Source organism: Myxocyprinus asiaticus, chromosome 25 (genome assembly GCF_019703515.2).
Source record: "Myxocyprinus asiaticus isolate MX2 ecotype Aquarium Trade chromosome 25, UBuf_Myxa_2, whole genome shotgun sequence".
Lineage (NCBI taxonomy): Eukaryota > Metazoa > Chordata > Actinopteri > Cypriniformes > Catostomidae > Myxocyprinus > Myxocyprinus asiaticus.
Window position 1 is genome coordinate 39697091 of NC_059368.1, and position 27765 is coordinate 39724855.

The following is a 27765-nucleotide window of genomic DNA, read 5'->3' on the forward strand; positions in this document are numbered from 1 at the left end:
CTAACTAGGGTAGTTGGTCTGTCTGTCTATCTATCTTACACAAGCACATAATTTGCATTAAATTAATACAAAGTATAATGTACAAACTTTTGACAAGAGATTCCACATTTTAGAGTAATTATCATCAAGACTATTTAATAATACTATGGGAATTACAGTACATAGTAACCAAATCAAATCAAATTTGAAACTTCTTTAAAGTAACCACCTTTTGTCGAGATTCCAGCTCTGCACTCTCTGGGTTGTCTTTCAACCAGAGAGTATTTAGACATATTCATGTCATAGTGAGCATTTACTGTAAGCATAAGCCTTAAGATATATTTTTCTAATATATACACACACACACATACACACACACACACACACACACACTTAAAAGTTATTTTAAGATCATGAGAAATATAATTTCAGACAGTCAAGTGTGTCCAAACTTTTGACTGGTGGTATATCAAATTAGACTTCAGATAAAAACATAAAAACCACAATAATTGAAAGAGTGCACATGGAGTATCATAAACTAAGCTGTTAAAACCTCTGTGTTCAGGTTTATCTTTGAAGAATGAACATGAATTTGATGGCAGACAGATCAGTACATAAGAGTTGTCACAAAATATTCAGATCCTGGGCCTAGAAGATGTCCTGTGTGCAGTGTTTGATGTTGCAGATCACTCCACTCTTGGGCCGCAGAGTTCCTGTGTCTTTAATGTCGAATGACTGTCCAGGAACCAGACTGAAATCAAATCTTTGAAGCAGTTTGGCAAGCACAACTTTTGCCTCCATCTAAATGAAGAAACACAGTGGACTGGTCATGAGACAGTCTATAGTCTATAAAGTCTATAGACTGTTTATAGACAAGTCTATAAATTCTGTCAAAGAAGGTGCAAATGTGAATGTTTAATCACCTGTGAGAAGGCCTGTCCTAAACAGGATCGTGGTCCAAGTGCAAATGGATAGTAGCAGTAATAAGGCCTTTAAAAAAAATTTGTCTACATTTAAACTTTAAAAATACAACTTTTCTACATAAAATTGTCTAAAACACTCAAATATAAAATGTCTCTAAATATAAATGTATTTATATATACTGTATATACATGTATAAATACATTTATAAAGTACTATAAGTAAAGACTTACTTTGGGGCATTCACATCAAATCTCTCTGGATCAAATTTCAATGGATCTTTGAAAAACTTTTCCATTCTTGAGGAGACATAACTACTGAACTGTAAAAAAAAAAGTTGTCAGTGGTTAAAAAAAAAAAAAAACGCATTTCGCAATCGTAAAGATTTAAGATAATGTTTTTGAAGTTTTAAGAAATTGGTTATTTAAAGTACTAACAACTGCAGGCTGTGACAACTGCATTTACATTAAATCAGTGTCGGTCACCAGTCGGTCTCTTCTTTCCATCATAGTAGCTCCAGCCAACTATTAATAGTATATAATAATTGAATTCAATATATAATATTTAAGTCCCACCTTACAGGTCAATGAGCCATTCACCTTTCAATTACAGACATCGCCTGTCAATCAACTCGAGAACTCACATGCGCATTAGCTGGTCTCCATAAAAATAGTGGCATATTTGTGGCAAGTTTGCCAGAACTCAAAATTTTGGTAAGGAAAAATGTTGCTATGGTTATTACCATGTCAGCCACTATGGATTCAGGAGTGACATTTGTATTCTGTACACACAGAATGATAATTTAGGGGATTCAGACCGACAAATAAATGTGGATGTCACACCCAAAATTTGTAGTATGTACTTAGTATTAGGAAAACTCAAATCTGTACCTGAAATGTTTACAGCACTGAGGAACGTATGAGTAGCATATACTTACAGCAACAGTACATTCTCCTGGGATTTTCAGCCCATTAATAACCATATCCTCAGTCAGCCAGCGAGATGTTCCTGGAGCAGTGGGGTACAGACGCAAAGTCTCCTTCAACACCTGCAACAAAATAAAGACAATGACCATTCAACACTCCTTATGACTGACCAGGATGTCACTGTCAATAGACCAACCTGAGATAAGTAAGTGAGTTTTCCAAGGTCTTCATACAAAATGTCCCTTTTAGTCCCAAGGACCTCGTCCACTTCTGCTTTAGCACTGGGGATTAAAAGAACTTAAACTGTAAAAGCATTGTAATAATACATTGATGGAATCAGTCCACATTTCCATTAAGTGTTTTACCGTTTATATATGTCTGGGTGTCTCCCTAATTCCATGATTGCAAATGAGAGCTGATTGGCTGTTGTCTCTTGCCCTGCAGAAGAATTTTGCATGGTTTATAACCGCTTAAGTTTATAAAAAAAAAGAAAAAGAAAAAAAAGAAGAAGCAGTAACTCACCTGCAATAAAGAAAGTTACAAAATTGTCCAGCATCAGTTCGTGATCTTCTGCATTGTTTGCTTTTTCCTCCTCTATAGCAAAAAAGACGTGTTAGGGGCTGTTCACTGAAGATGCATTAATTCATTCCACTGGGCTGTTTTTTAATTGTTGGTCAATGTACATATGGATCACATGGACATCTTTGGTTTTTTGAACACCTCAAGTAATAAGCATTGCATTTTCTAGATGTCACGTCAAGTAAATATTTGTTCAGCTTTCTTAAAAAGCGTTTTGTGCCATTCTGCTGCATCCATCTAGCTGTTTTTTTTGGCCCACCTTAGACAGTCTACCACAGACTCTACCGCAGATTGACCCTACACTAAGCCCTACCTTAAATGCCTTTCTGATAAATACTATCTTAGCAACTGTTGCCGTCCTCCATTTCTCTGACAGGCGCTTGCCGTCTACGGAAGTAATGTGTTTGAGTAGTTTTAAGCGTAATTTTATAGAAATGATCCAAAATATAATTAAAAAAAAAAGTTGTTGCTGGGTCACGTAATGGTGACACATGGTACCTTGAGAGGATACACACAGTGTTTTTTCTTTCTTTTAAAAAAAAAATAAAGTCTCAAGAAGAGCATGCTATGGATCAAACGGTGACAGTCATCATATATAACATATATAACATCAGCAAGGACACCTACATTTGCTCCAAGGTAAATTAAAGATAACTGTTTAACAGTAATTAATTTATTAATTGATTCAGGTGTTAGTAAAGGCGAAAGTAAATAAAGCGTTCACAGCATCATAGTGAGTGTGTTATGAGGCCTTTTGAGCCGTTTTGTTCCCTTACACAAATGTTATCAGCTGTGTAATTGCCATTAAATTATGTTTTTCTCTTTTAAAGTGACTGATAATCGTTTGCCTCAATTCACAGTCTCCACAGTTTTCAATCAAATTACTGTATAATTTAACAATTTCTTTAAAAAAAAAAATTTTTAAAAAAAGTTAGATAAATATGGGAATATTTAGCCAAAAAATGTTCACAACAATCTCCCATTCATTCCTATGAGATGTTCTGCAAATCTTATCAAGAGCAAGGACGGTAACCAAGAGTGGCGAAGCTTAGTGCAGGGTCAATTATGAGGCCACTGGTATGGCCTTGATTTGCAGAGGTGTTCCACTTTGAGTTAATGGTGTTACTATACCAAGCAATAGAGTGCAGCAGTGCCCGCCCACTTTTTCAGCGGTCTTGGTTCCAGTCCGGAAGTATTTTTCCCATTCATTTTTCCACAGAAATTTTATACAATTCTTCATAAAGGTGAATCAACATTACAAACTGAGATTTGAAGTAAAAAAGTATTTGAAAATCAGACAAAAAGACAAAGGTACAAGACTGTGTACTTAATGTATTTCATGAGGCAATGAACTACAATGACATAATTCAATTAAAAATTATGGAAAGCAAAATTATTGATTTAAAGTTGTTGATTATAAGTATAGAAACAATATATTTCAAGTTTATTGCATAATATTTAGATATACTCTATTATACTGTTTATGAGTTTGAGAGTGTGGGAAGAACGTTTCGATTATGTCATTCACAGTGCATCATGCGAGTGGGCGGTTGCTGCAGAGCTCTTTTGGCGTGCTTTGTTAGCCGCAGTTCTCTGATTGGTGCACTGTTTCACTGCAGGATCATGGGTAGTGCAGATTTTCCATCAGAAATTGCACTATTAAACACATTTTGTAAAAAAATGTTGTTGAAATAATGCAGACTAATGGCGTCAACAGAAGCATATTCCATCTTTAAACAACCTCAGAGCTCATGGTAGGTCTGTCTTTAAAGGTTTTCACCTATTTTGCCTAAATTTGCCTATAGAAAAATATTATGAGATTTTTAGTTCTGGAACCAGACTCTTGAACTCTATAGCTTCCCTGTACAAGAAAGGTTAGAGGAGGGAAAACACAGTGAACTATTTATTGTCTCAGCCACTCAAGATCCATATATTGTACCTGCTGTTTTGAGGATTTGGGTCAGAATATCTTTGGGGACATCTTCACCATTTTCCACGGCTGTTTTCCTGTTTTGTATCCATTTCTCTCCCGTTTTACGCAGGAGTTCAGCTGCATCTTTAAATTGTTCGACCATCTTCCAGTTCTTGGGGAAAAGCTGAGTCCCACAAATAAAAACATTTAACACTATACAACATTATACGATAGCTAATTCCAAACTAACTGGCCAAATTTAGTCTGAGACTGTTGAATAAGAACAATATCATAATCACAATTGTGCTGTTGTACTGAATATAAGCACAGATGTGATTACCTGAAGCTTTGTGTCTTCAGCTGAATCATAGCCGCACTGATGTACAGTACAACAGTACGATTGTGAGTGTAATATTAATTGACCCTACCACTTGAGGATGATAAAATAAATAAATTATCTTACTGTAAAAAATGGGTCTCTGATATAATATATCATGCCCTTTAAACATAGCTCTATTGCTCTCTGGAAGGGGGTGTCAGATTCCTTTAACAGGTTCAAGTCAACACCGAAAGCCACCTGTGGATACAAATTTTAGTAAATAAACCCAGCAAGTAATGATTAACAGGTGATTTGACACATAATCATTCTTCGTCTACATCAAGGCTGCTTTAATTCTGGTGGCAGCAAAATCCTCCATCGCCCAAGTGCATGGGAGGTAAGAAGGGTAAAACCTTGGCAATGACATCCAGTGTGACACAGTTGACCAGGCTGTGCATGATGGCAGGTGTTTTCTCATCAGCTTTCTCCTCGAGTTTGTCCATCAGGCGTTCTGACATCTCATTAAAAGTGCCCATCAAGCCTCGCAAGTATCTGATGGATGAAATAATGTCAGCTGTACTCACTGTACCAGTAGAAAATGTCAGTATCTCACAGATGTTCTGTTTTTGACTTACGAGTTGCTAAAGGCTGGATCCATGATACGTCGTTGCCTGTACCACACGTCATGGTCCGCAGCTGTCACTAGCCCGTTTCCCAGGAACCTGAAAAGATGTCATGTGAGTCACTTACCGTTTGAGCAAAATCCATAATACGCACACACTTATATACATATTAGGTCTGTCAATTTATCACACTCATTTATTAATTATATGCCAAAATAAATTTTTTAAAAATTGACGGAAATAATCATGCCCCCTGGCCTATACATAAATTTTGTGGAATTTTTCTCTCAGCAGCCATTCACACAGGACACATTCTTGTGATAAAAACAGCTAGACACAGCACAACAGAATGAAACAGCAAATAGGGGTCTTGAGACTGTTCAAAGTTGAAAAACTTAATTTCACATACTGTGAATATTTGCATTTAGATTTTGATTAATCTTATTCAATTTGTTAAAACTGTTATTTTAATTGATTTAGCTGTGAAAATCTTCTAGAAGAATTCATAAAAATACTCTTTAGAGTGGGGATGGAAACACATTCTTAATAGATAAATATACAGTAATCCTTTGATTTATAGTGCATTTCTGTGTTTCGGTAGTGACTTTTACGAGATTTTTCTGAACATTTTTGGGAGAGGACAAACATTCCAAAAGTATGAAAATGCAATAGGAAAACTGACTGTACTTTTATTAGATATGTGTACCTAAGATATGGTACAATATACTGTATAAGGACAACAATTTGAGAAAAAACATACACATTTTAAAAACATTTCCCACTCTGAGTTTGAACCAATCCAGAATGGTCCATATTGACTTCAAAAGCCAGTATATGTAATGTGTATTAAAATCTTTTGTCTGTTACAATGTAATGTCTTATAATTATCTTCATTTGGGGGCTTTCTAAGCAAATACTGATATATACTATTCAGTTGATTTATTAATTGCATATGATGTAATTGATTTGATTAAAACTTTTAATCAATCGACCAGTTTCATGAGAGCTATAAACTTTTAATTTTTTTAATTTTTAATTTATTTATTTTTAGCTAAATGTTTCCAGGGGTGTATATAGGACATTTTGCTACTAAAGGTCGTCTACTTTAAAAATATTTAATAATATTTGTGTTTGAGTACATTTAGACATTTTTTTATTTTATTTTACATGTGTAACATATGGAACGGTAGGATGCCTACTGTGGTTGGGAACAGAAATTAATTATTATATGGGGATTTGGTGGATATACCCTAGAAATATTTGAAAATGCAAAACAGAATGGACATGTTAGTATAATTTCTAACACAATTTGCTGGTGTGTCTTTAGACAGATGAAAATGATGGATAAAAATGACAGAAATGGAAATTGTTGCTATGTCTCCGCTATGGTTTACTGTCAATAAAATTAAGGTTTTTTTCTGATCGTGTCACTGCGTCACAACTCTACTCTCTTTAAAGTGGGGGAAGAGATGACACTGCGGCGATAGCCAGGTAAGAGAGAAAAAGCACAAAATAATCCGGTTCTGAGGTAGAGAAAAAATATTTGGAGCACCTGTGACCATTTCCCTAAGTTATGACAAATAAAATTAAGAGCGATAAATACACACATATGATATCTGGAAATAACATAATTTCATTTCAATCGTATGGGAAAAATTAGGCTGGAGTTTAAAAGTCTTAAAAATGCTGTGAACATATTTGATTATTTAAAATAATTTCAGTTATTTAAAATAATTTATATCTTATTTATACCATCATCAGCTGGTTTTGATGCAACAATAGAAGTTATTACGAATAAAATTCAGGATCAACTCATACATATGATATTTGTAATTAACATAATTTCATCTGAAAAAATAAAGTTGACTGAGTTTAGAGTTTTAGCAGTTTTGATAGCATTTTAACATCCTTTTAAGTTATTTAATTTGGCATCTTATGTCAACTATCTGGTTTTGATAAACTTAGAGAAGTTATTTAAATATATAGCCTAATTAATACAATACATTGCAATCAATTCTCAATTCACGCGTTGATTGAATGATTGGGTGGGCCTGAATGCCAATGGCTGGCACCGGCCCACCCAGGCCCACCCACGGCTACGCTACTGCAATTGACAGCCATGTATACACATACAGTATGTTTAGAAAAGTTCCATTTGTGCCATCAAAACAGCACAGAATGGAATAGAATTATTGTAAGCATTACCTATTTGAAAAAACAAAAGAAAAAAATTACTTTGGAAGGATGGCAAAATTTGTAAATGTGGGTTGTAGTTGAATAACATTAAATACTAACGGCTAGAAATTTTCTGATTGCTGGGGCTTTTCCATTTCTCCAAATATGAGAAAGAGAATTCCTTTAATTCTAAAAGTAGGCAAATCACTGTTTGCTTCATTTCACAATAAGCAGACAAAACTACAACATTGAACATTCTGCCAGGCGTAATGGGCTAATCATTAGACAGTGAAGGTTGAATAAAGGAACATAAAAAGCAAGCAAAACCTTAAAAATGGGTTATAAGTGAGTGTTGAGTATTTCCACCAATTCATGACTCTCTGTAAAATGCCTGGACAAATGTTAATTTTACCTCTTCAGATCTATTTATTTATGTCTCTCTTTGTGGGGATGGGGCCGTGGTCGTGTGTCTGTTTGCGAGAGAGATGGAGAGGTGTGGCTCGTCAAGCTGGTTGGCATAATTTCTTACAGCTGTTTCTTGTTACAGTGATAGCGGGGAGAGACTTCAAAAGCAGCCAAAACACGCCAGAAAGCTGAGAGAGAACAGCATGAGAGCGCAGTGATTGGTGTGCCTTATTGTGAAGCTGAAGATTTTGGGAAGTTTGTTATCTGAGAGTTTTGTTACATTGAACTGACTAAAATAAGAAAAGCCCTGAGAAGGCTGCACTCAAATAGACTGAAGGCAGAAAATAAAAGCCTACTTGAAGCATGCCACTGCTCCCCATCTCCTCCTTCCATACCCAAACCTTTAACGCGTTACACTCTTCTTGTCATCTTTTTTTAAAAATTCTTATTGTTTTTCATATCAGCTATATTGGAAACACCACAAATGTGCAGTTACTCATAATAAAGTAGGGGTGGGTAAAAAATATAGTTTTTCAGATTAAACGCAATCTTCATTTGAATAGTCTCGATATCGATTCTTAAATCCCAAGATTGATCTTTCACTCAATGTGCAACCCTCCAATACAATGAGAGGAAGCTACTTGCATTTGCAACCAAATTTCGTGCTATTTGGCCTCTGGCTGGTAAATGTTTACATTTCACTCACCAGTAATTGTGTAGTTTAGTCGTGAAGTGTTCAGCAGCGAGATCCTTTCACAGTGTGTTGAGAGTAAAAGTTGTTCCGTGTAATGTGTGTTCAAGAACGAGATCCACGCAACACATTTGCCATTGAATACTGTCTCTTTTAATACCCTTTCTGTTCTTTACAGTCAGTTGTTGATCAAAAATAACTACAACATTTTTTAATTCTAATCACGCATCACACAGATGAGGTAAAGCCATTCAAGTCCTCTCTAGTTAACGTGCTTATTTAAAGGCGCTGTGTTGACAGAAATGCTGTTTTTGTTAAAGAGAGTAACGGTTTTAGCACGTGTTCAACAAATCAATGTAAATCCTTGTAAATAGTACAAATTATGCAATTTAACAATAAATATGTAACAAAAATAATATGAAATATATCTTTTTTATTGATTGAATATATTTATTTGTTCATTTTAAAAAAGCCAAATTGTGACCATTTTATATGTAAGCAAAAGGGACATTATAACTGAAATAAACCCATATGAATCAATATTGAATCTAATCAAAATCGGAATCAAATAAAGAGCTTGTGAATCGGAATCTAACTGAATCGGGAAATCTGTATCAATACCCAGCCCTATGACAAAGGCTAGATGTGCATTAAAAACCCCATTAAATTGTTTGATGAACTTAACTTTCATTCCTGTGCAGATGAATTTCCTATTGTAACAGGAATTTGGGGAGGGACATATAGAATGGCTTTTCCTTTTTTTTTTTTTTTTTTTTAAATAGCTAATAGCCTTTAGTTTAAGTCACAGCCCGGTAAAGCCTCATTGTAAAGAGCATTAAATTTGACAAAAGTTTGTATACGCCTATACGCATGAGATGACGTCATCAATATTTTGGTCCATCTTCCAAGAAGAGAAACACGATGCATTTTAATTTAATTGCCAAAAGTTTATTTTGACAACTTTGAGGCACACTTCCATTTAGATGGTTTCGAAGCTAACAGATAAGTACAGAAATACACAAAACTCCAATTTTGATTCCATGAGGTTTTTAAAATATATACTTCTAGACTCCAGAGGATAATAGTGGAAATCTGCTAATGTGTCTTCATGTAGTCGTTGCTATCAAAGTATTGACAACAGATTATTAACCGAGTATCATCTTCATTAATAACCCAGCACGAATCGAAGCTTACCTTTTCCCAAACAAGCTAAAGAGACGTTTGTAGACAAAGGGATCTTTGGGATACTTAGGTGACATCAGGATTGTCTACAAAAACAGGTCAGAGAATGTGATTAGTTTGTGTGGTTTCTTAAAGGGTTAGTTCACCCAAAAAAGAAAATTCAGTCATTTTTTACTCACCCCTGTGTTGTTATAACCCCATATGACTCTCTTTCTTTTTCTTAACACAAGAGGAGAAATTGTGAAAAAATGTGTGATGTCATACAATGGAAGTTTATGGTGACCACCTCTTCAAGCTTAAAAAGCACACAAAAGTATAATTCAGAAATCGAATAAATTATTCCATGAGACTCACGGTTGTTATAAAAGCATTCGTTAAGGTTTGGCAAGAAACAAACTGAAATTAATGTATTATTTAGTGAAACTGTTGACCAACCATTGCTCTCTCCTCTGAGCATTCATGATACTGCACAAGAGCAGTATCTGTCGAGAGACGGGGCGTTCAGGTGAAAACTCATTTTGTTTATCTAAAAACAGGCCCACCACAGCAATAGAAACAACAGAACACAACATAGCTGCACAGAAACCAGAGAACTGAACTTACTAAATATGTCTGATGAGTTTGTAGTCAGAGAATAGATGCATTGCTATGCCCAGGCTCATTTGTTTGAAACAGAGGACTCAATCAAACAGATAGAGATTGAGGAGGCGGGAATGTCTTTTCTACGGTCGGTCAACAGTTTCACTAAATAATACATTAGATTTCGGTTTGTTTCTCACCAGACCTTAACGAGTGCTTTCATAACAACCATGAGTCTCATGGAGTTATTTCTTAGACTTCTGAATTATACTTTTGTGGGCCTCTGAAGCTTGAAGAGGTGGTCACCATAAACTGCCACTGTATGACATCACTGAGCACAAATTATTTTCACAATTTCTCCCTTTTGTGCTAAGAAGAAGAAAAAAAAAGAAAGTCATATGGGTTATAACAACACAGGGGTGAGTAAACAATGACTGAATTTTCATTTCACTATCCCTTTAAAAATGTTTACCTTTGTAGCCTCAGGGCAATAAACCATGACCACCGCAAAATGAAAGCTGTTTAGCCTGTAGACAGGGCCATATTTCTCTGCCCTTTAAAACAAGGAACAAAGACTCAATATAACGAACACTAAATGTCTCCTTGAGGATTATTAAGGTATCTCTATCGGGGCGGAGCCAGGAGTTTTTCACTATTGAGTGAAACAACAGACTGTGGTTATTAAACCTGATTATATAAGATTACAGCAGTATTGTTTCTATGCTTTGCCCATGGCCACTAAGCCTAATGCAACTTTAGAGTTATATAATGAACTTAAATAAACTGTTATAAAGTAACTGACCAATCTGAGAGAGAGAGAGAGAGAGAGAGAACATGCAGTATCACCAAACATTAAGTGATAGGCTATCTGTTATCACACTGTTACATAATATGCACGTGTTTTTTTTTTTTTAGGTGCAAGTTCAACTCTAAAACACAACAGTATAATGATAATAATAAATACACATGTCAATAATTTGACAAAAAAAAAAAAAAAGAAGTGCTTATCTCTTACCATTGCAGAAGTAAGTCGTGAATAATGCGGTCCGATTTTGTTGCTTTAATAAAAGTTGGTGTATGTCCCAGCAGAAAACTGTCAAGAATTCAGTTGTGTGTTAATTTATATGAAATTTGATCATAAAAAAAATAAGCTTATCTTTTATATAATCGTATCATTCACATTACAATAGATTCTTTAACTTCTTACTTGTCTCTTGGAGGCCCAGGTATATGATCATATTTCTGATGAACATGTCTAATATACAGACAGTATGCAACAAATGCGATAAAAACAACAAACAGCAGGCACAATATCATATATGCAGCCCATCCTGTGATCTCCTGAAGAACTGTCATGATCGCGCTGTGTCGGTGTTCTATCAGGACACATCAAATACTGAGAGACTTTCTGAGACTGTCCTCGCTGCGGACTGTAGCGCGATGACGTAGTGGATTTAATCCCATTGTTACTGTTTACAAAACAAACACTTCCTGGTTCTTTTGTTGCCCATAAAAGAGCTGCTGTCTATGGACGCTTCGCTCAAATTGCGCTGAAACTGCCCAAAAAGTGCTGTTTGTGGGGTTGAAACACCCCGTTTCCCACAGATTATTGGAGAGTAGGGCTTCTTTAAATTTCCACCAGATCGTTGCATCTGGAAAAACTCAGGATTTTACATAAATTATGATATTTCACGTGTCAGCATCATTGTTATCGCGTCTGCTCTATTAGACACAACTGACACGCAGCAGCTGTTGGTGGATATTAACTTTTTTTTTTAATGAAGAACTAACGCAAACTCTGACTGCAAACAGCTGTTTAATTTCCAAAATGCTGTCAATGTGACAGATATGAGGTCAAATATGATCTAATGATCTTATCTGATCAAGGCCACCATATACGATATAGCAAGAGGAACAGATCCCGTCTCCACCACCACAGAACATGGACTACTGTTTGTCAAAGGATAAGGAATAAAAATAATGTCATACAACGAAAATTATGCCTTTGCATTTATTTTGAATGCAGTAAATAATATTGTTCAATCAAAACGGCTGTTAAGTTTTGATATGGAATATGATCATATTTAAGTAAAATATTATTTATTGTATGTGGGTTAATAATTTAAGCAGTTAAGACACATATTGTATGTCTGATGTCAGGTATTCCCTGTTTTTGTATAGACTTTTATTTTGAAATTCTTGTTTAGTTCCCCGTTCCTGTTTCCTGTTAGTTTTGTAGTCCTTTGTAGTTTCATTTTATGATTGGTTTTCCCCTGATTGTTTCCCCAGGTGTTCCTCGTTCCCTTGTTTGCCCCTGTGTATTTAAGCCCTTGTTTTCCTTGTCAGTCTTCACATGTATTATGCTGTGCTTTGTATGTTTGTTCCCTGTGTTTTGTTTCATTATGTTCCAAGTATCCTTGTATATCTTGGTTTTATTAAAAGCCGCATTTAGATCCTCCATCCTTGCCTGACTTGTTACAGAAAGACTGTTTTGTTTTGTTTCTGTATCGCCGCATGTCTCTCTGTCTTACGTCATACCCCGCCTCCTTGTTTGCCCATTATTAGTTCATTTGTTACACCTGCCCTGTCTTGTTAACCTGTTGATTTCTCTCCCTATTTTAGTCTCCTCGTGTTTGCTGTGCTGTGCAGAGTTCGTCTGGTTTCAAGTCTTGTTTGTTCATTCTCCCTTGTCAGTCGGTCTTGTTACTCTTTCTCTGGTTCCTGTTTTCCAGTCCGGTCAGTCCTGTTTCCCCTGCCAAGCCTGGATTATTTACTTTGTGTTTTTCCCCTTCTGGGTAGTTTATGTTTATTGTTTTGCTCCCTCATGGGAGTTCTGAGGTTTTTTCCCCCTTTATTTTAGTATTTAATAAATTCTTGCATTTTGAACTCTGCGATTTGTTCCTACTGTATATTTTATGTATACTATTTTTATTGTATACTGTGTATTCTATATTGTATACTGTGTATTCTATATTGTGTGTATTGTATACTGTATGTTGTATATTATTATTTGTATATTGTGTTGGGTGTAATTATGTATATATTAGATATGTAAATTGTGTTGTGTAAATCTGATGTTTATTGTAAATTGGTATATGTCTCACTGTCATGACTGCTATGTTACTCGGAACTGCACCCAAGATTTTCACCCACTGTTGCACTTGTGTATATGGCTGAGTGACAAAGTGATTTGATTTTGCCTCTGCATTCATGACACTGTACACACTGAATAAAATGTTTGCATTAAAACATCCAGTATCTCATGGCTACGAACATTTAAAACATGGATTTCATCCACTATGTAATGGATGTCCGTGACGTAGTCATCGTGCTACAGTCCACAGCGAGGACCTCTTGGGGACAGTTGCCATACTGATTTCTGAAGTGAATGAAAACGGGGCAGTGAGGCCGTGATTTGCAGTCTCTCTTCAATTGGCATGCACTGTATAAAGCTGCTAGATCTCATCTAATTTTACACAACTCATGTTGTAAGTTTTAGTTTACTGATATTTCTTGGAAAGATGTTTTTTCAAATGTTTTATCAGCTGAACTATCCAAAACACTTTAGACAATTACACATCGAGGAGACTGTTTAGTCTATTGTCACAGCCTCATCATTTCCATCAAAAAATAAAGGGTGAGGTTCGGATGTGTGAACAACGAGCTCTGTGCACTTTGCTAGTTTTGATACTTTTTGTGTCATAAACTGGTGAGATTCGATACACCCTGATCCATAACTGTTCTAGGAAGACAATATGTCAAAGAATTTAAAATCCTCTGGAGACATTAAAAGACACTTACGCGCTCAAGCTGACGCCCCTCCGGAGGCCTAGAGCCAGGGAGTCGATTTGGCTGGAGAGGTGAAAGAAATTCGCGGAGAATTGCTGAACGTATTGGCAATACTGACGAAGGTCGTTGCTGACTTGGAGGATCTTGCCGTAATACGTTGTTTGATCAAGGCCATTGAGACGAAATTCACTGAGATGGTTACAAGAGTGGAGCATGTTCGAGAAATGGATCGATTATCTGGAGGCATCGGAGAGGGTATTAGCTGCTAATCTGCTAGTGACCAAGGCGGATTTGGAGCGTATCTGGGAGAAGCTGGAGGATATGGAGAATCGTAACCGGAAGAATAATGTCCAAATTGTTGGAATTCCTGAAGGAGCAGAGGGTCAGAATATGATGGAATTCCTGGACGGGCTCTTTCCGTATCTGCTTGACATAACAGGCCATAAGCTGGAAATTGAGTGAGCTCACAGGGTCCTGACTCGGCGATCCGCTGAGGGAGACAGGCCCTGATCAATTCTGGCCAAATCTCTGAGACCATCTGATAAAGTTTTCGTGTTATGCGAGGTGAGGAGTAAATGAAGTCTTTCTTGGAAGAACCACAGCATTTTCTTGTTCCCAGACTTTGTAAATTCGACAAGAGAGAAACGTGATCGATTCAAGGAATGTAAGAAACTCTTACATCAATGGAAGGTCGCTTTTGCACTGATGTTCCAGGCCAAATTTTTCTTTCTTTTTGTGCTGGTTCCACCTAGCGGCTGGAGTTTGTTTTGTGTAGTAGCACTCCTTTGGGACAGTGTTGTGGATGAATCTGCATGTTCTTTGTGCTTACACCTCCTATTGGTTGGAGTTTGTTTTGTGGAGTATTTCTTGCAGGACATTGGAGTGATTTTAGTCATTTGTTGCATTCATGTAGCAGTTGAATGGTCTGGCGCACTGAACATTCGTTTGACTGTCCGAGGAAACTGAATGGCCTTTTTTTAATTTTAAATTTTTTTTTTTCAATTTATTTATTTGTGTGTGTGCTGGTTCTGCTAGAGGCTGGAGTTTGTTTTGTGGAGGAACACACCTTCGGGACAGTTATGTGGATGAATCTACACGTTCTTTGTGTTTATCCCGCCTATTGGCTGGAGTGTGTTTTAGTGATTATCATCTGTTGTGTAATTCTGTCTTACAAAATTTTTATAGAAACACCGGACTTGAGAAATCTGACAGCAAAGTTGCCGCTGGGGCTCTCGTAGGCATACATGGACTGTTTGAGTTTAGAGGGATGGACGCCGGTTGGCGCTGGTGTGTGCGGGGTTAATGCACATGTTTTAATTTTTTCTGTTTGTTTGGTTCGGGTGGGGGGGTTTTCAGGGTTTGATTGTTGCACTAATGTGGATTTTATTTTTGACACACAATCTATTTTTTCCTAATATGTTAAAATGTCAAATGTTAGTATGAATGGACTGTCTCTCTCCACGTGGAATGTGAATGGGTTGGGGCACCCCATAAAAAGAAGGAAAGTTATTTTGATTCTGAGATAACCTTGGAGGAGCTTGGCAAGGTAATTAAGGCCTTGCCTACAGGCAAGGCTCCGGGGCCAGATGGCTTTGCCGCTGAGTTTTTTAGATCTTACGCTATAGAACTGGCTCCACTTTTGCCAAGTTTATACAGAATCATTAAAGAATGGAAAGCTTCTGCCAACCATGACACAAGCCCGGATCAGTCTGATTCTTAAAAAGGACAAAGATCTAAGCGAGTGTAAGAGTTACCATCCAATTTCCAGCTAGACGTTAAATTTTTGTCAAAAATGTTGGCTAACTGATTAAGTAAAGTTATGACATCTCTTTTACATATAGATCAGGTGGGTTTATTCGGGGCCGTAGCTCTTCTGATAACATTAGGTGTTTCATCAATATCATGTGGTTAGTGGCGAATGATTAGACTCCACTCGCTGCCATCTCACTTGACGCCGAAAAGGCGTTTGATATGGTAGAATGGGATTATCTTTTTAAGATTTTAGAAATGTACAGGTTTGGGAATACGTTTATTGGATGGATTAAGTTACCACCTGGAAGCGGTGGTACAAACAAATGGATTAATTTCAGATTACTTTACTCTGGATAGGGGCACCCGGCAGGGTTGCCCTCTTTCCCCATTATTGTTCTGTCTTGCCCTGGAACCATTAGCATCCATGATAAGAAAGGAGGATGATTTTCCAGGGGTGATGGCGGGAGGTGTGGCGCGTAAGCTTTTGATTTACACAGATGATATTTTATTATTTGTCTCCGACCCTACTAGATCTATGCCTTGCCTCCACAGAATTATTAATTCCTTTTCAAAGTTCTCGGGATACAGAGATAAATGGTCTAAATCCGAAGCTTTGGCTCTGACAGCGTCCTGCCCGATAACAGCTTTTCAGTTGGGCTTCTTCCAGTGGCCCAAACAGGGCATTAAGTATTTGGATAGTTTATTCCCAGCAAATTTGTGTGATTTAGTAAGAGTTCATTTTGACCCTTTAATAAAAAGGTTTTTGAGCGATGTGGGCAGGTGGGCTTCATTACATTTATTATGACTGGGAAGGTTAATGTTATTAAAGTGAATTGTATTCCAAAATTCAACTATCTGCTACAGTCTCTCCCTATAGATGTCCCCCTCTCTTATTTCAAGCAATTTGATAGCATAGCGAAGTCCTTCATTTGGAATGGTAAACATCCCAGATTACATTTCAGTAAGTTGCATAGGCCGATTGACATAGGTGGGCTAGGCCTACCCAAAATATTGTTTTATTATTATGCGTTCGGTCTCAGACATTTGGCTCATTGGTCGCTTCCACCTGAGAGAGCCCCTCCCTGGTTTTGTATTGAACAGGAAGTTCATGCCCCTATTTCGCCATTACAAAGCCTTTCTATCAAACTAACCGGAGAAGTTAAGTTACACCCCGTTATCTCGCATTTGCGACATATGGTATGGACAAAAGTGTCCAGAGTGTTTAATTCGGACATTTATTTAAATGTTGCCTCAGGCATATGGCTGAACCCAAAATTATGTATTAATAAGTCCCCTTTCTGCTGGTCAGAGTGGATTGTGAGGGGGGTTACTACACTCAGTGACCAATATGAGAGCAGAGTGTTGAGATCCTTTGAAAATTTGGTTCAACATTTTGGGATTCCCAGATCTCAGTATTTACAGCTGCGCCACCTACTCTGTACTATTTTTGGGAGTAGCAAACACCCCCCAAAGTGGCAGACACTCTGGGAGGAGTGATTATTGCTTTTGGAAAAGGTCATGAGGCATCAGTGTATTACTCTCTGCTAATTCAGAGTCTGTGGGCAAGAGCTTTAACTTCTATCAAGAGACTATGGGAGAAAGATTTAAGCTTGGTATTTGAGGAGGGAGTGTGGGCTAGGATTCTAAAAAACATCAAGTCTGCATCTAGAGACGCGAAGTTGTGCTTTATGCAATTCAAGAATTTACATCGATTCTGTCTTAAAGACACATCCACCTGCTGGAGATGTCAATCAGAGGATTGAGACACAACCAATGTCTTTTGGTGGTGTGTTAAGATCCAAGAATTTTGGTTGAAGGTTCAGAGTTTGTGTGTGACATATTGGGCGCTCGGTTTCATTTTGCCCCAGACTCTGTGTTTTGGGCGATGGGGCAGTCATCGATGTAGAGAATAGACACATAAAGAGTTGGGTCCTAACCAGTGTCATGATTGCCAGACAGATAGTTTTAAAGGGATGGAGGTCGGCTGGAGCACCCTCATTTCAGGAGTGATGCTCGGAGATGGGGAGGGTGGCGGCCTTTGAAGAAGGGTAATTTAGAAGACTGAGGAAATTGGGCTTGTTTGTGGAGAAATGGGGTGGATATCTTTATATATATTATTATTTGTGTGTGTGTGTGTGTGTGTGTGTGTGTGTGTGTGTGTGTGTGTGTGTGTGTGTGTGTGTCTATAATCATGTATGACCACTGGGATATTTTTGGGGGCCAGAATGGTGTTGGGGATTGGGAGGGGGAGGGGTAATAATGGGGGTTAATTGTTGATTCTGTGTATATATGTTTTGTTTTTCTGTTTAATATGTGAATCAATAAAAAATTGTTAATCAGAAAAATTAAAGATAACGCTAATGTGAATAAGTTCCATCAATGCCTTGCAGTACCAGAGGAAATACTCTTTTGTTAAGGACAAATCAAAAAGCTTTTAAATAGTGGTCATGACTTTTCAGTGCAATTTCAGCAATAACACCATTCTTAACAAACTGATCACCATATTTAGACCTATAAAATGGATTCAGCTCACTTTTCCTTCAAATGAATTTGAATTAATTTGTTTAGTGATGCATTCTATTTAACTGGAGAATAGGGCTGTGCTTCAACACAAAGCATTTTTCCCTCAGGCTTTTAGGCAAGGGACAAATACCAACAGTAAGCTTTGGGTTAACTGAAATGTTTTACATTCAAAGCCCGCAACAGGTGATACATCAACTATTGCCAGGTATCACCTGAGAGCGATAGGCCATAGTAGATAATAATAGGTAAAAACTTAAGTGTCTTTGAGCAAGGCACTTAACCCCTGTTTACAAAGGGTGGATTGTCCCTGTGAAAGTGTACTGTAAGTTCACAGTTGGTTTGTATGAAGGTTAAAGCTAGATTTGGCTATTGCATCTCTGTTATAGCTTGCAATGTTTGGGGTTATTAAATATCTGCATCAATGACATTAAAGTGGCAAAAATATTTGCCTGCACATAACCCTCTGACATTCTATACAGCTGCGTCTGAAATCGCATGCTGTCAGAGTATGTACTGCTTTTTTTTAGCACTTCTTGCCCACAAAAAAAAAAAAAAAAAAATTCTTTAGGTCTGCTTGCAAGTTGTATGAACAGATTTCAGCCATACTTCATCTGGGAATGCAGGCGTTGTACCGTGACCTGAATGTATGACATAATAACAACAACCATGGAAATAATTAATTCAGTTTTGTACAAGCTCCAATTAAGCACAAGAAACAACTTTCTTGGTATATATATATATATATATATATATATATATATATATATATATATATATATATATATATATATATATATATAACTCACAGTTGAAAAGAGGTGTCCGACTTGTGGTTCGCCGCCATTTTTTTTATCCAGCGTTTTAAACATGGCATTATGGGATAGTGTCCAGTCGATCCACACTTCAGAATCTTGCTGAAATAGTAGGTCATTCGGGTACTTCTCGCTTACTGTTATGAATACTCCCACAGTTGGAGCAGTATGTCACAACTCCAATGTGATTGGACAGAATGCTGGACTTATGTTTTGGAAATATACCCAGTGCATATGTCTCTAAGCCCCTCCCCTTGATTTTTCAGTTCATAATGTAATATTACTGCTTCCAAAATACAGACAAAAGTTGAAAACACAAAAGATTAATTTAAAAACCATCCAGGTCTGGAATAATGATTCTGTGGAAATGCTGAGGGGTTTTCTTTGAGCTCACTGATTGGGAGATGTTCTTCAAGAGTAGTGAGGGTGACCTGAACAATACTCAATGACTCCATCTGCTTGTATATGTCATTCTGCGCTAACAGTAGTATTCCAACTTAACAGTCTTAAAAAAAATAAAAAAAAATAAAAAAAAGGCATTTATACAGAGAGACAAAAAACGTTTTAATGAACTGAAAAGGGAGCTGAAGCACAAAACCAAGCTGGCCAAGCTCTGATACAAAAATAATAGGGAGGAGAGGTTTACAAGGGATAATACGAGAGAGGCATGGCAGGGTTTTAACATCATGATGGGCAGAGCTCAGGAACCTTCCCAGATACAGTGCCCACATCCCGCCTCCGTTGCAGAGCAGCTGAACACCTTCTACGCCAGATTTAACAGTATTTACCTTACGGAGGACTGGACCCCAACCAACACCAGCTACGCCCCTGCACCAGTCAGTGTGGAGGATTTGAAGGTCGTTTTCATCCTCTCCAAGTTACATCCGAGGAAAGCTCCTGGACCGGACGGGGTTAAGGGCCACGTACTGAAGGAGTGTGCGGCTCAACTGGGTGGTGTGGTGGCACAGCTTTTCCAGCTGTTACTGAATGCCAGCTTTGTCCTCAGGGCATGGAGGTAGATGACCATAATCCCTGTTCCTAAAAAGCCCCATGCCAAAGCTATGAATGATTTCAGGCCTGTGGCACTTATCTCCATCCTCTGCAAATGCATGGAGAGGGTGGTAGCTGGGGAGCTGACCACCATGGTAAGCGAGAGTCTGGACCTGCTCCAGTTTGCCTATAAGGCTAAGCGAAGAGTAGATGACGCGAGCCTAACACTTTTGGATACAGTGGCTAGGCACCTAGACTCTCCAAACTCATATGTCAGGATTTTATTTTTGGATTTTTCATCTACTTTTAACACAGTAAACATAAACACACTTCTGCACCGCCACCAAGGATTGCAAGTCAACACAAAACTTGTTTTATGGATTAATGATCTTATTTTTTAAATACTGGAGTCCCACAGGGTTGTGTCTTGTAACCCATTCTTTTCTCCATATACACAAATGAAATCACCTGCAATAGCAACGGACTGTCACTTTTTAAATATGCTGATGATAGCCTTGGTAGCCTGCCTCACAGACGAGCGCTCTCTGTCCACATACAGGCAGTATGGGGACACTATGGTTCTCTGGTTCCAGGAAAGCTCCTTGGATCTGAACAATAGCAAGACCAAAGAGCTGTGTTGCAGGGGCTGCCGAGCACCTGACACCTCACACCCTCTCTCTGGATCACTCAGGGTTGTAGGGCAGGTGGTGGAACAGGTCGATAACTTTAAGTACCTGGGCACTGAGATTGACCATCGCCTATCCTTCACACAGCATGTGGATGGGATGTACAAAAAGCCCAACAGCGCATGTTTCTCCTGAGGAGGCTGTTTAACAGTAGTATACCGGTCACTCATCGAATCAGTCCTCACATTCAATACTGCATCCTGGTATAACTTTTTTACAGTGAAAAGTAAGGAAAAACTCACAAGAATCATCAAGCAGGCAACCAAAATTACTGGCACCACTCAAACCCAACTTTCAGAGCGCCTCTGACAAAAAAAGAGAATTTACAAAAACTCTTTCATTCCCACTACAAAATCTATTTTAAATAAGGCCAAATAGACAATTTTTCCTTTTTTTCTTTTCTTTATGCAGACTTGCACACTTGCTCTTATTTATTTACAGAATTGTTTGAGTTTTAATGTAATTTTATGTGAGTCTTTCATGGGTCTATGTTTGGATGTTGTTTGTGAGCCCCTAACCTAAGACAATTTTCTATCATCATGTGATAGACAATGAAGTTTTTTTTTTTTTTTTTTTTAAATTGAATACTGAGGATTTGGACATACTACTCCATTGGCGTGCTGATTTTGGCATACTATACGGGGAAGTATGGATTGGTGTGCTGTTTTTGGCACACTATATAGGGAAGCAGGGACTAAAAATGGTTCAAGGAACAAAAACGGAAACTAATAATGTTTTTAGCAGAACGTAACCGAAAACCGTAACAAAGTGATTTTCAATTGTTCCGGAGTGAAAACATTATTCTTAAATGCTGATAACCAGTTATAACTGGTTAATTTTGTTCTGATAATTTTTACATAAAACAAAAGGCCAAAGGGTTTATCACAGTACATTTTTGGAACTACACTTCATGTTGCCTGTAAAAATGAAAAATGTGCTTTGATCCTGAAGGAAACTACTGAATCACACATTTTTTTTGCCTAATTTCCCGTTGTGGATGTCACATTCTGTGAATGAAGACCTTTTTAACAACTATGTACAATTGCAAAATACTGTATACTGTACATGCATGGTTAATCCATATACAAGGAAAACATTATTAGAGTGAAAAAGTACATTTCTCAGTTGTTTCCAAGTCATCACTAAATTATTGTTAGATATGATGCATTAATACAGATTTGATGCTGCTGGGTTTTGACTCAGAAGCAGATCTGTAATTAAAATTGTACTTAACTGTTAATCAGCTGCTTGTTATGATTTCTTTACCGATAAATCCACCACACAGGGAAAAAAATAAGCTTTTTTTCTCGCTTATTGTGGTAAGACAAGTGGCTTTTTTTGGACTTGTTTTTCCAGAACAGGTTGCTTATTTCTCTTGTGAGATCTGGCAACACTGCAATGGGTATTTCATCCACCCCTTAGCGCAGAATACTGTCATTTTAAAAAGAACATTATTATCCGTTCTTTTGTTTTGTTCTAAGCGATCACCATTTGGAAAGGAGGCTGCAGAGCTTCTGAACCGGAATGAAAAAACATTTTGTATTTAGCCCCTGTAGGGATATATGGATATTCAGATGCAGCGTATGTGGTTAAGACACAAGCCACTGCATAGCACATTCCTGAATGCCAGTACTGACTGTATATTGCTCTGGGCCACTTGCCTTTTTAAAAATTCAATTCATAAATTGTTGTGGCCCTCTTGGACAACTAGAATTATTCCCATCTTTCACACCAGCTACGGCCCTGATTACAGTTCATTTCCTCTGTCTGGAGCAATCAGAGTTTAAGTGTCTTGATCAGGACACTTACAATCTTTTGATAAACAACTCAGATTTCTAACTATGTGGCAACATTTGTTAACCTACTCCTACAGCCACCCTCCGGGTACAGCAACCCACACTGAATGGACCACACTCAAAAAAATAGTTTTGCCTATTTTTAAGATTTACTTCTTTAAGATATATTAAATGCATACATTTTAAAATAATTTTTTGAATGTAATAGCACACTGCCTTTTATATAAAAAAGTATATATGGAACAGTGCACATTGTGTATTTTGTTGTGTTTAACTGTTGTCATGTTTAATGGGCATGTTTCATGCAGCAAACCCGTTTTCATTAAAAAAAATTATACAATTATTTCAAAAATGTCTTTTTAACCCAATTTTGTGTAAAAAAAAATAAAAAAATAAAAAAATAATGTGTCGATATAATGTATCTTAAAAATCACAGCTGATATTATTTCCTATTATTGGAAGGTCAAGTATGCTATTGCATTGTGCTCTGCGTGTATACTGCACTTTGTGGCAAATGTAGTAGGTCATACATACAGTACATAAAAAAATTGCATATTATGCATAAATAAAAATATAAGAGAAGAAAAGCCTTATGAGTGTGCACGGCTGGCCCCCAATCGGGCTAATCAGCCGAGGAGAGGGATAAGGTCGAACCGGATGCGGCAGTTCAAGAGAGAGAGCCATTTGCAGCTGCTGTGTGTGTGTGTGTGTGTGTGTGTGTGTGTGTGTGTGTGTGTGTGTGTGTGTGTGTGTGTTTTGTGTCTTTTTGTTTAAGTTTTCACTCAAATATTACTCTGATGCTTCGTCTGGTTCCCGCCTCCTCCTTGCCCATTTTTAACCCTGTTACAATGACCAATTCAAGCGCTCTAATAAAAATGTCACACAATTAATTTGATAACTTGATCCATGCATTTAACACTGTCAGTATTGGGATTTTGTTGGTCAGTGGATAAATGCATAGATCAGTAATACATGCAACTGTATGACTGAGTGGTCTCATGGTTAAATTTAAAGCTTTAGTTTAAGGACCTCTGTGGGTTCTAAACCTCCCAAGTACAATTTTTTTTTACTTTTTATTTTTTTATTTTTTTATATATAAACGTAATGATTGCATCTGTATATTAGTAAGTTTAAGGACCTCTGTGGGTTCTAAACCTCCCAAGTACAATTAAATTTTTTATTTTATTTTTTATTAACGTAATGATTGCATCTGTATATTAGTGAATCAATGTACAGTATTTCATGAGCGGGACACAATTGTTTGCAATGTGCTTTGCGATTTCATTGGAAAGGAGTGTGAGCTGTGGAATAGCGGAGCGAGAAAACTAGTCCAATAAAGTTGTGGGGACAAAATTGGCAAAGGCAAAAATTGGTAGGGACATTTCCCACCCATCTCACCTGTAAATGACGCCTATGTCCACTTTTTGCTTTTGCCAATTTTGTCTTTTTTGGAATAGATTTCGTCAGGTTAGTGTCTAATGCAGAAGAAAAATCTGGTTTCCATTTCGTGCATGTGTGTTATAATGAGTGGTGATCCGGCGATAAAGTTTATTTTTATGTTATGATGAGTGCACATTGCGGCTGTTATTAGTGGCGTTAAGTGACAGCGGGCGCTGGACAGCGATGTTCTCTCGTGCGTCTCACTCCGCTGTTCTGCAGCTCGTGCTCCTTTCCAGTTAAATCGCAAAGCACAATGCAAACAAACATGTCCACACTCATGATATACATCCACTAACATACAGATGAAATGTATTAAATATTATATTAGGGCTGTTTAGAACCCAGAGCTTTTAGAACTAAAGTCATAAACTTAACCATGACTCAGTCATACAGTTGCATGCTGTTCTGATCTATGTATTTATCCCCTGACTAACAAAATCTCAGTACTGACAGTGTTACATGTATGGATCAAGTTATCAAATTAATCATGTAAAATATTTATAAGAGTGCTTGAATTAGTCATTAAGAATGACTATTTATCAAAACAGTAAAAGATTATTTGACTTATTCGTTTACATCTTCACATAACCTAATATTCATGAGTTTCGCCACTTTGTGACTTCACAAACTGTCCCAACCACTTTTTAAAACAAAGTGACGCCCAAGTGCATGGCTTTTCAACACTTCTGAGTACAAATATGAAGGCTGCTTATTAGATCATTGAAGGTAAAAGCCATATTATGCCACTACTGCTTTACATAGAGCTTATGGCCTGCTCCAGTAGCTAAGTCTTGCATTAAGAACAGGTGATGCAACAAAATTTAGCACCGACTTATTTGCAAACTTACTAGTAGTTACTAGCCTAAGTGTGAACTTTACATCCTAACTTAAGCTAGATGTCTTCTATTTAAAGGGATAGTTCACCCAAAAATGAAAATTCTTTCATAATTTACTCACCCTCATGCTATCCCAGATGCGTATGACTTTCTTCTGCAGAACACAAATGAAGATTTGTAGAAAAATATCTCAGCTCTGTAGGCTCATTCAATGCAAGTGAGTGGTGAACAGAACTTTGAGTCTCTAAAAATCAGCTAAAAGTCAGCATAAAAGAAATCTACAAGACTCCAGTGGTTCAATCTATATGTTCAGAAGCGATATAATAGGTGTGTGTGAGAAACAGATCAATATTAAAGTCCTCTTTAACTATAAATCTACACTTTAACTTTCACTTCCACATTCCTCTTCTATTGTTTTTTGCAATTTGCATTCTTCAAGCATATCACCACCTATTGGTCGGGGCTGGTCGAAGGTGGAGGTTTATCCACCTTTTTCCTGAACGTAGAAGTGTTCCACGATTCAACTGTTTTCAATTTCCGGTCTCCAGTTTTTCCACTTGCATCAGCATATATTCTTAGCGTGTAATGTGATGTTTAAAGTATTACATTTGTAAAAAATTGGCCCAAAAAAAAAATTAAAAAAATAAAACGTGGCTGAACAGTGCCGACACTTCACAGAGTCGAGAGTGTTTTTAACTGACAATGCCTCAGTGTGTAGATGACATGATGGTCCGAGGTTAGTTACACTGATATCATTAACTACTTTGAGTTGTTATGAAATACATTTTCACTCCAAATAGCACTTAAATTGTGTTTTTGTCTCCACCTGGATCGCTTTTAGTTTTACATCAAGTCTCGAGACAAGAAACAGAAAACAGGCAATTAGAATCATCATGGCGTCGCCCAGTGGTTGCTCAGAAAATGTGGATAGTAAAAAAAAAGGACTTAAATATTGATCTGTTTCTCACCCACACCAATCATATCGCTTCTGAAGATATGGATTTAACCACTGGAGTCGAATGGATTACTTTTATACTGAGTAACTTTTTGATTTTTGTAGATTCAAAGTTCTGGCCACCATTTACTTGCATTGTATGAACCTACAGAGCTGAGATATTCTTCTAAAAATCTTAATTTGTGTTCTGCAGAAAAAAGAAAGTCATACACATCTGGGATGGCATGAGGTGAGTAAATGATGAGATAATGTTCATTTTTTGGGTGACCTATCCCTTTAAGGTAAATGATCTGTGGAAGGTGCGAATGACATGTGAATGGGTGATTTCTGCCAAAGCGTTTTAGACAAACATCTAATAAGATCCGTGTGGGGAATGAGAGCGCTGTCTCTTTAAGAGGGCAGATCCCGCTTTCTGCCTCTCATCACTGTACCTGCTCAGATACGCTCTTGAGTCTGATCATTTCACAGCAGTCCAGAGGAAGAACTGAACCTGAGATTCCGTGCGCTGTTCACACGAGTGAAGAGTCATAACATAATCGGATATTTCGAGGTTCCGCTGCCTTTCACTATGAACGGATGCGTGATTTTGAATGCCTGCGATGTTTGTAGCTGTTATTTTTTGAAATATTGCTCTTGAAACCTGTACGATCACGCGTGTCTAAAGGATTTTTTCCACTGTCGAAATTCTGCGCTTCAGTCATATCACGGATATTTTCGGATTTGAATGCCTGCTTTAATGCGATGTTGTGGGTAAGTGAAGCGTTATTAAAGATGTTGGTGCAAAAATAAATGCATCTGGAATACAAATCAGTTGATGCACAGTCTTCCATTTTCTCCAAGGGATTCTTGTAGATCTTTACAAAATCTAATTCATTAATGCTATGGTTTAAAATGAGTTTTTACATTGCTTTGGGATTGAAACATAACACCATGTTAGATCTGGATCTGCATTGTGTTCTGTGTTGAACATTTTACCCTGAAACTGTACCTCTGGACAAGTCATGATGGCCAAGCATTGTCCTAGTGATGACCTGAGTAAGATCCCTGATGAGGAACTGCTCAGATGGAGCAAAGAGGACTTGATCAATAAACTGAGAAGAGTTGACGGTGAGAAGATGAACCTAATGCTTGAACATAGCAACATGATGAAGGATGTCAACCGCAGACTGCAGGTGCACCTCCACGAAATACGTAATCTAAAGGAGATAAACCAGAAACTGCAGGATGACATCCAGGAGCTCAGGGAGCTCTGCTGCTTTCTGGACGATGATCGGCAAAAAGGTAAAAAGTTGTCACGGGAATGGCAGAGATTTGGGAGGTATACAGTGAACGCTGTGTGGAAGGAGGTGAGCACCTATCAGCAGAAACTCAAGGAACTGGAGGTCAGCCAGGAGAGCATTCTGCGGGAAAACACAGAGCTGAAGGAGATCATTCTCATGTTGGATGAAGATAGGAATGGAGCTGGATCTAGGAGTTCCATTGACAGCCAGTCCAGCCTGGGCAACCTCAATGGAGGCTCTGGCACTATTAGAGATGTTGGGGATGGGAGCAGTACCTCCAGCGGTGGAAGTGCTGGTAGCCCAGACCACCATCATAACCATATACACAAGGCTGTAGAGACTAAGATAGGCTCCATAAGGCGGTCGATGGACGATCTCCCCACTCCACATCACCACAGGAGTATTCCTAATGGACTCAATGGTGAGTATAGCCGACTGTCTTTGCTGGTGTCATTATTAAAGACCCCATGAAATCAAAGTTGTTTTGTGGCTTTTAGTCCACATGCACCGTGAAAATCCCACAGAGCCACAGTTATTATATTTTCAGGGGAAATTAACCAAAAAATTATTTACTTGTTGTTGTTTTTACATATTATGCTGGGATGGGAGAAAATA

At 37.6% G+C, this 27765-nt stretch overlaps 2 protein-coding genes across 4 annotated transcripts in view; one reads left to right on the forward strand and one right to left on the reverse strand.

The window, feature by feature from the left end:
* Positions 1-118: 118 nt before the first annotated feature.
* On the reverse strand, positions 119-14781 carry LOC127415828 (cholesterol 24-hydroxylase-like). Of its 2 annotated transcripts, none has more exons than XM_051654808.1 (15): positions 14093-14781; positions 11307-11384; positions 10764-10845; positions 9725-9798; positions 5272-5358; positions 5050-5188; positions 4781-4894; positions 4345-4501; positions 2349-2420; positions 2192-2264; positions 2023-2107; positions 1838-1948; positions 1134-1222; positions 903-969; positions 119-780 (listed from the first exon to the last, which is right to left on the reverse strand). In XM_051654808.1, the coding sequence occupies exons 1-15, from the start codon at positions 14293-14295 to the stop codon at positions 628-630; spliced, it is 1584 nt and encodes a 527-aa protein (XP_051510768.1). In that variant the 5' UTR covers positions 14296-14781; the 3' UTR covers positions 119-627. The 2 variants fall into 2 exon arrangements, with proteins under 2 accessions (XP_051510768.1, XP_051510769.1); XM_051654809.1 differs by lacking the exon at positions 14093-14781 and adding an exon at positions 11499-12355.
* Positions 14782-26354: 11573 nt separating this feature from the next.
* The window catches only part of ccdc85cb (coiled-coil domain containing 85C, b), a 74811-nt gene continuing 73400 nt past the window's right edge, over positions 26355-27765 (forward strand). For both annotated transcript variants that reach the window (XM_051654837.1, XM_051654838.1), the window contains exon 1: positions 26355-27571. In XM_051654837.1, coding sequence (XP_051510797.1) covers positions 26872-27571 — 700 coding nt within the window. In that variant the 5' untranslated portion in view covers positions 26355-26871. The remainder of the gene's footprint in view (positions 27572-27765) is intronic.

Bases quoted from the DNA above. Each gene is read 5' to 3' on its own strand.
- LOC127415828 (XM_051654808.1), bottom strand. From the start codon at position 14,295: ATGCTCCACTCTTGTAACCATCTCAGTGAATTTCGTCTCAATGGCCTT. The intron at 1,949-2,022 runs GTTGGTCTATTG...ATTTTGTTGCAG, and splicing joins AACTCACTTACTTATCTCAG to GTGTTGAAGGAGACTTTGCG. The intron at 970-1,133 runs GTAAGTCTTTAC...TTTTTTTTAAAG, and splicing joins TTTGATGTGAATGCCCCAAA to GCCTTATTACTGCTACTATC.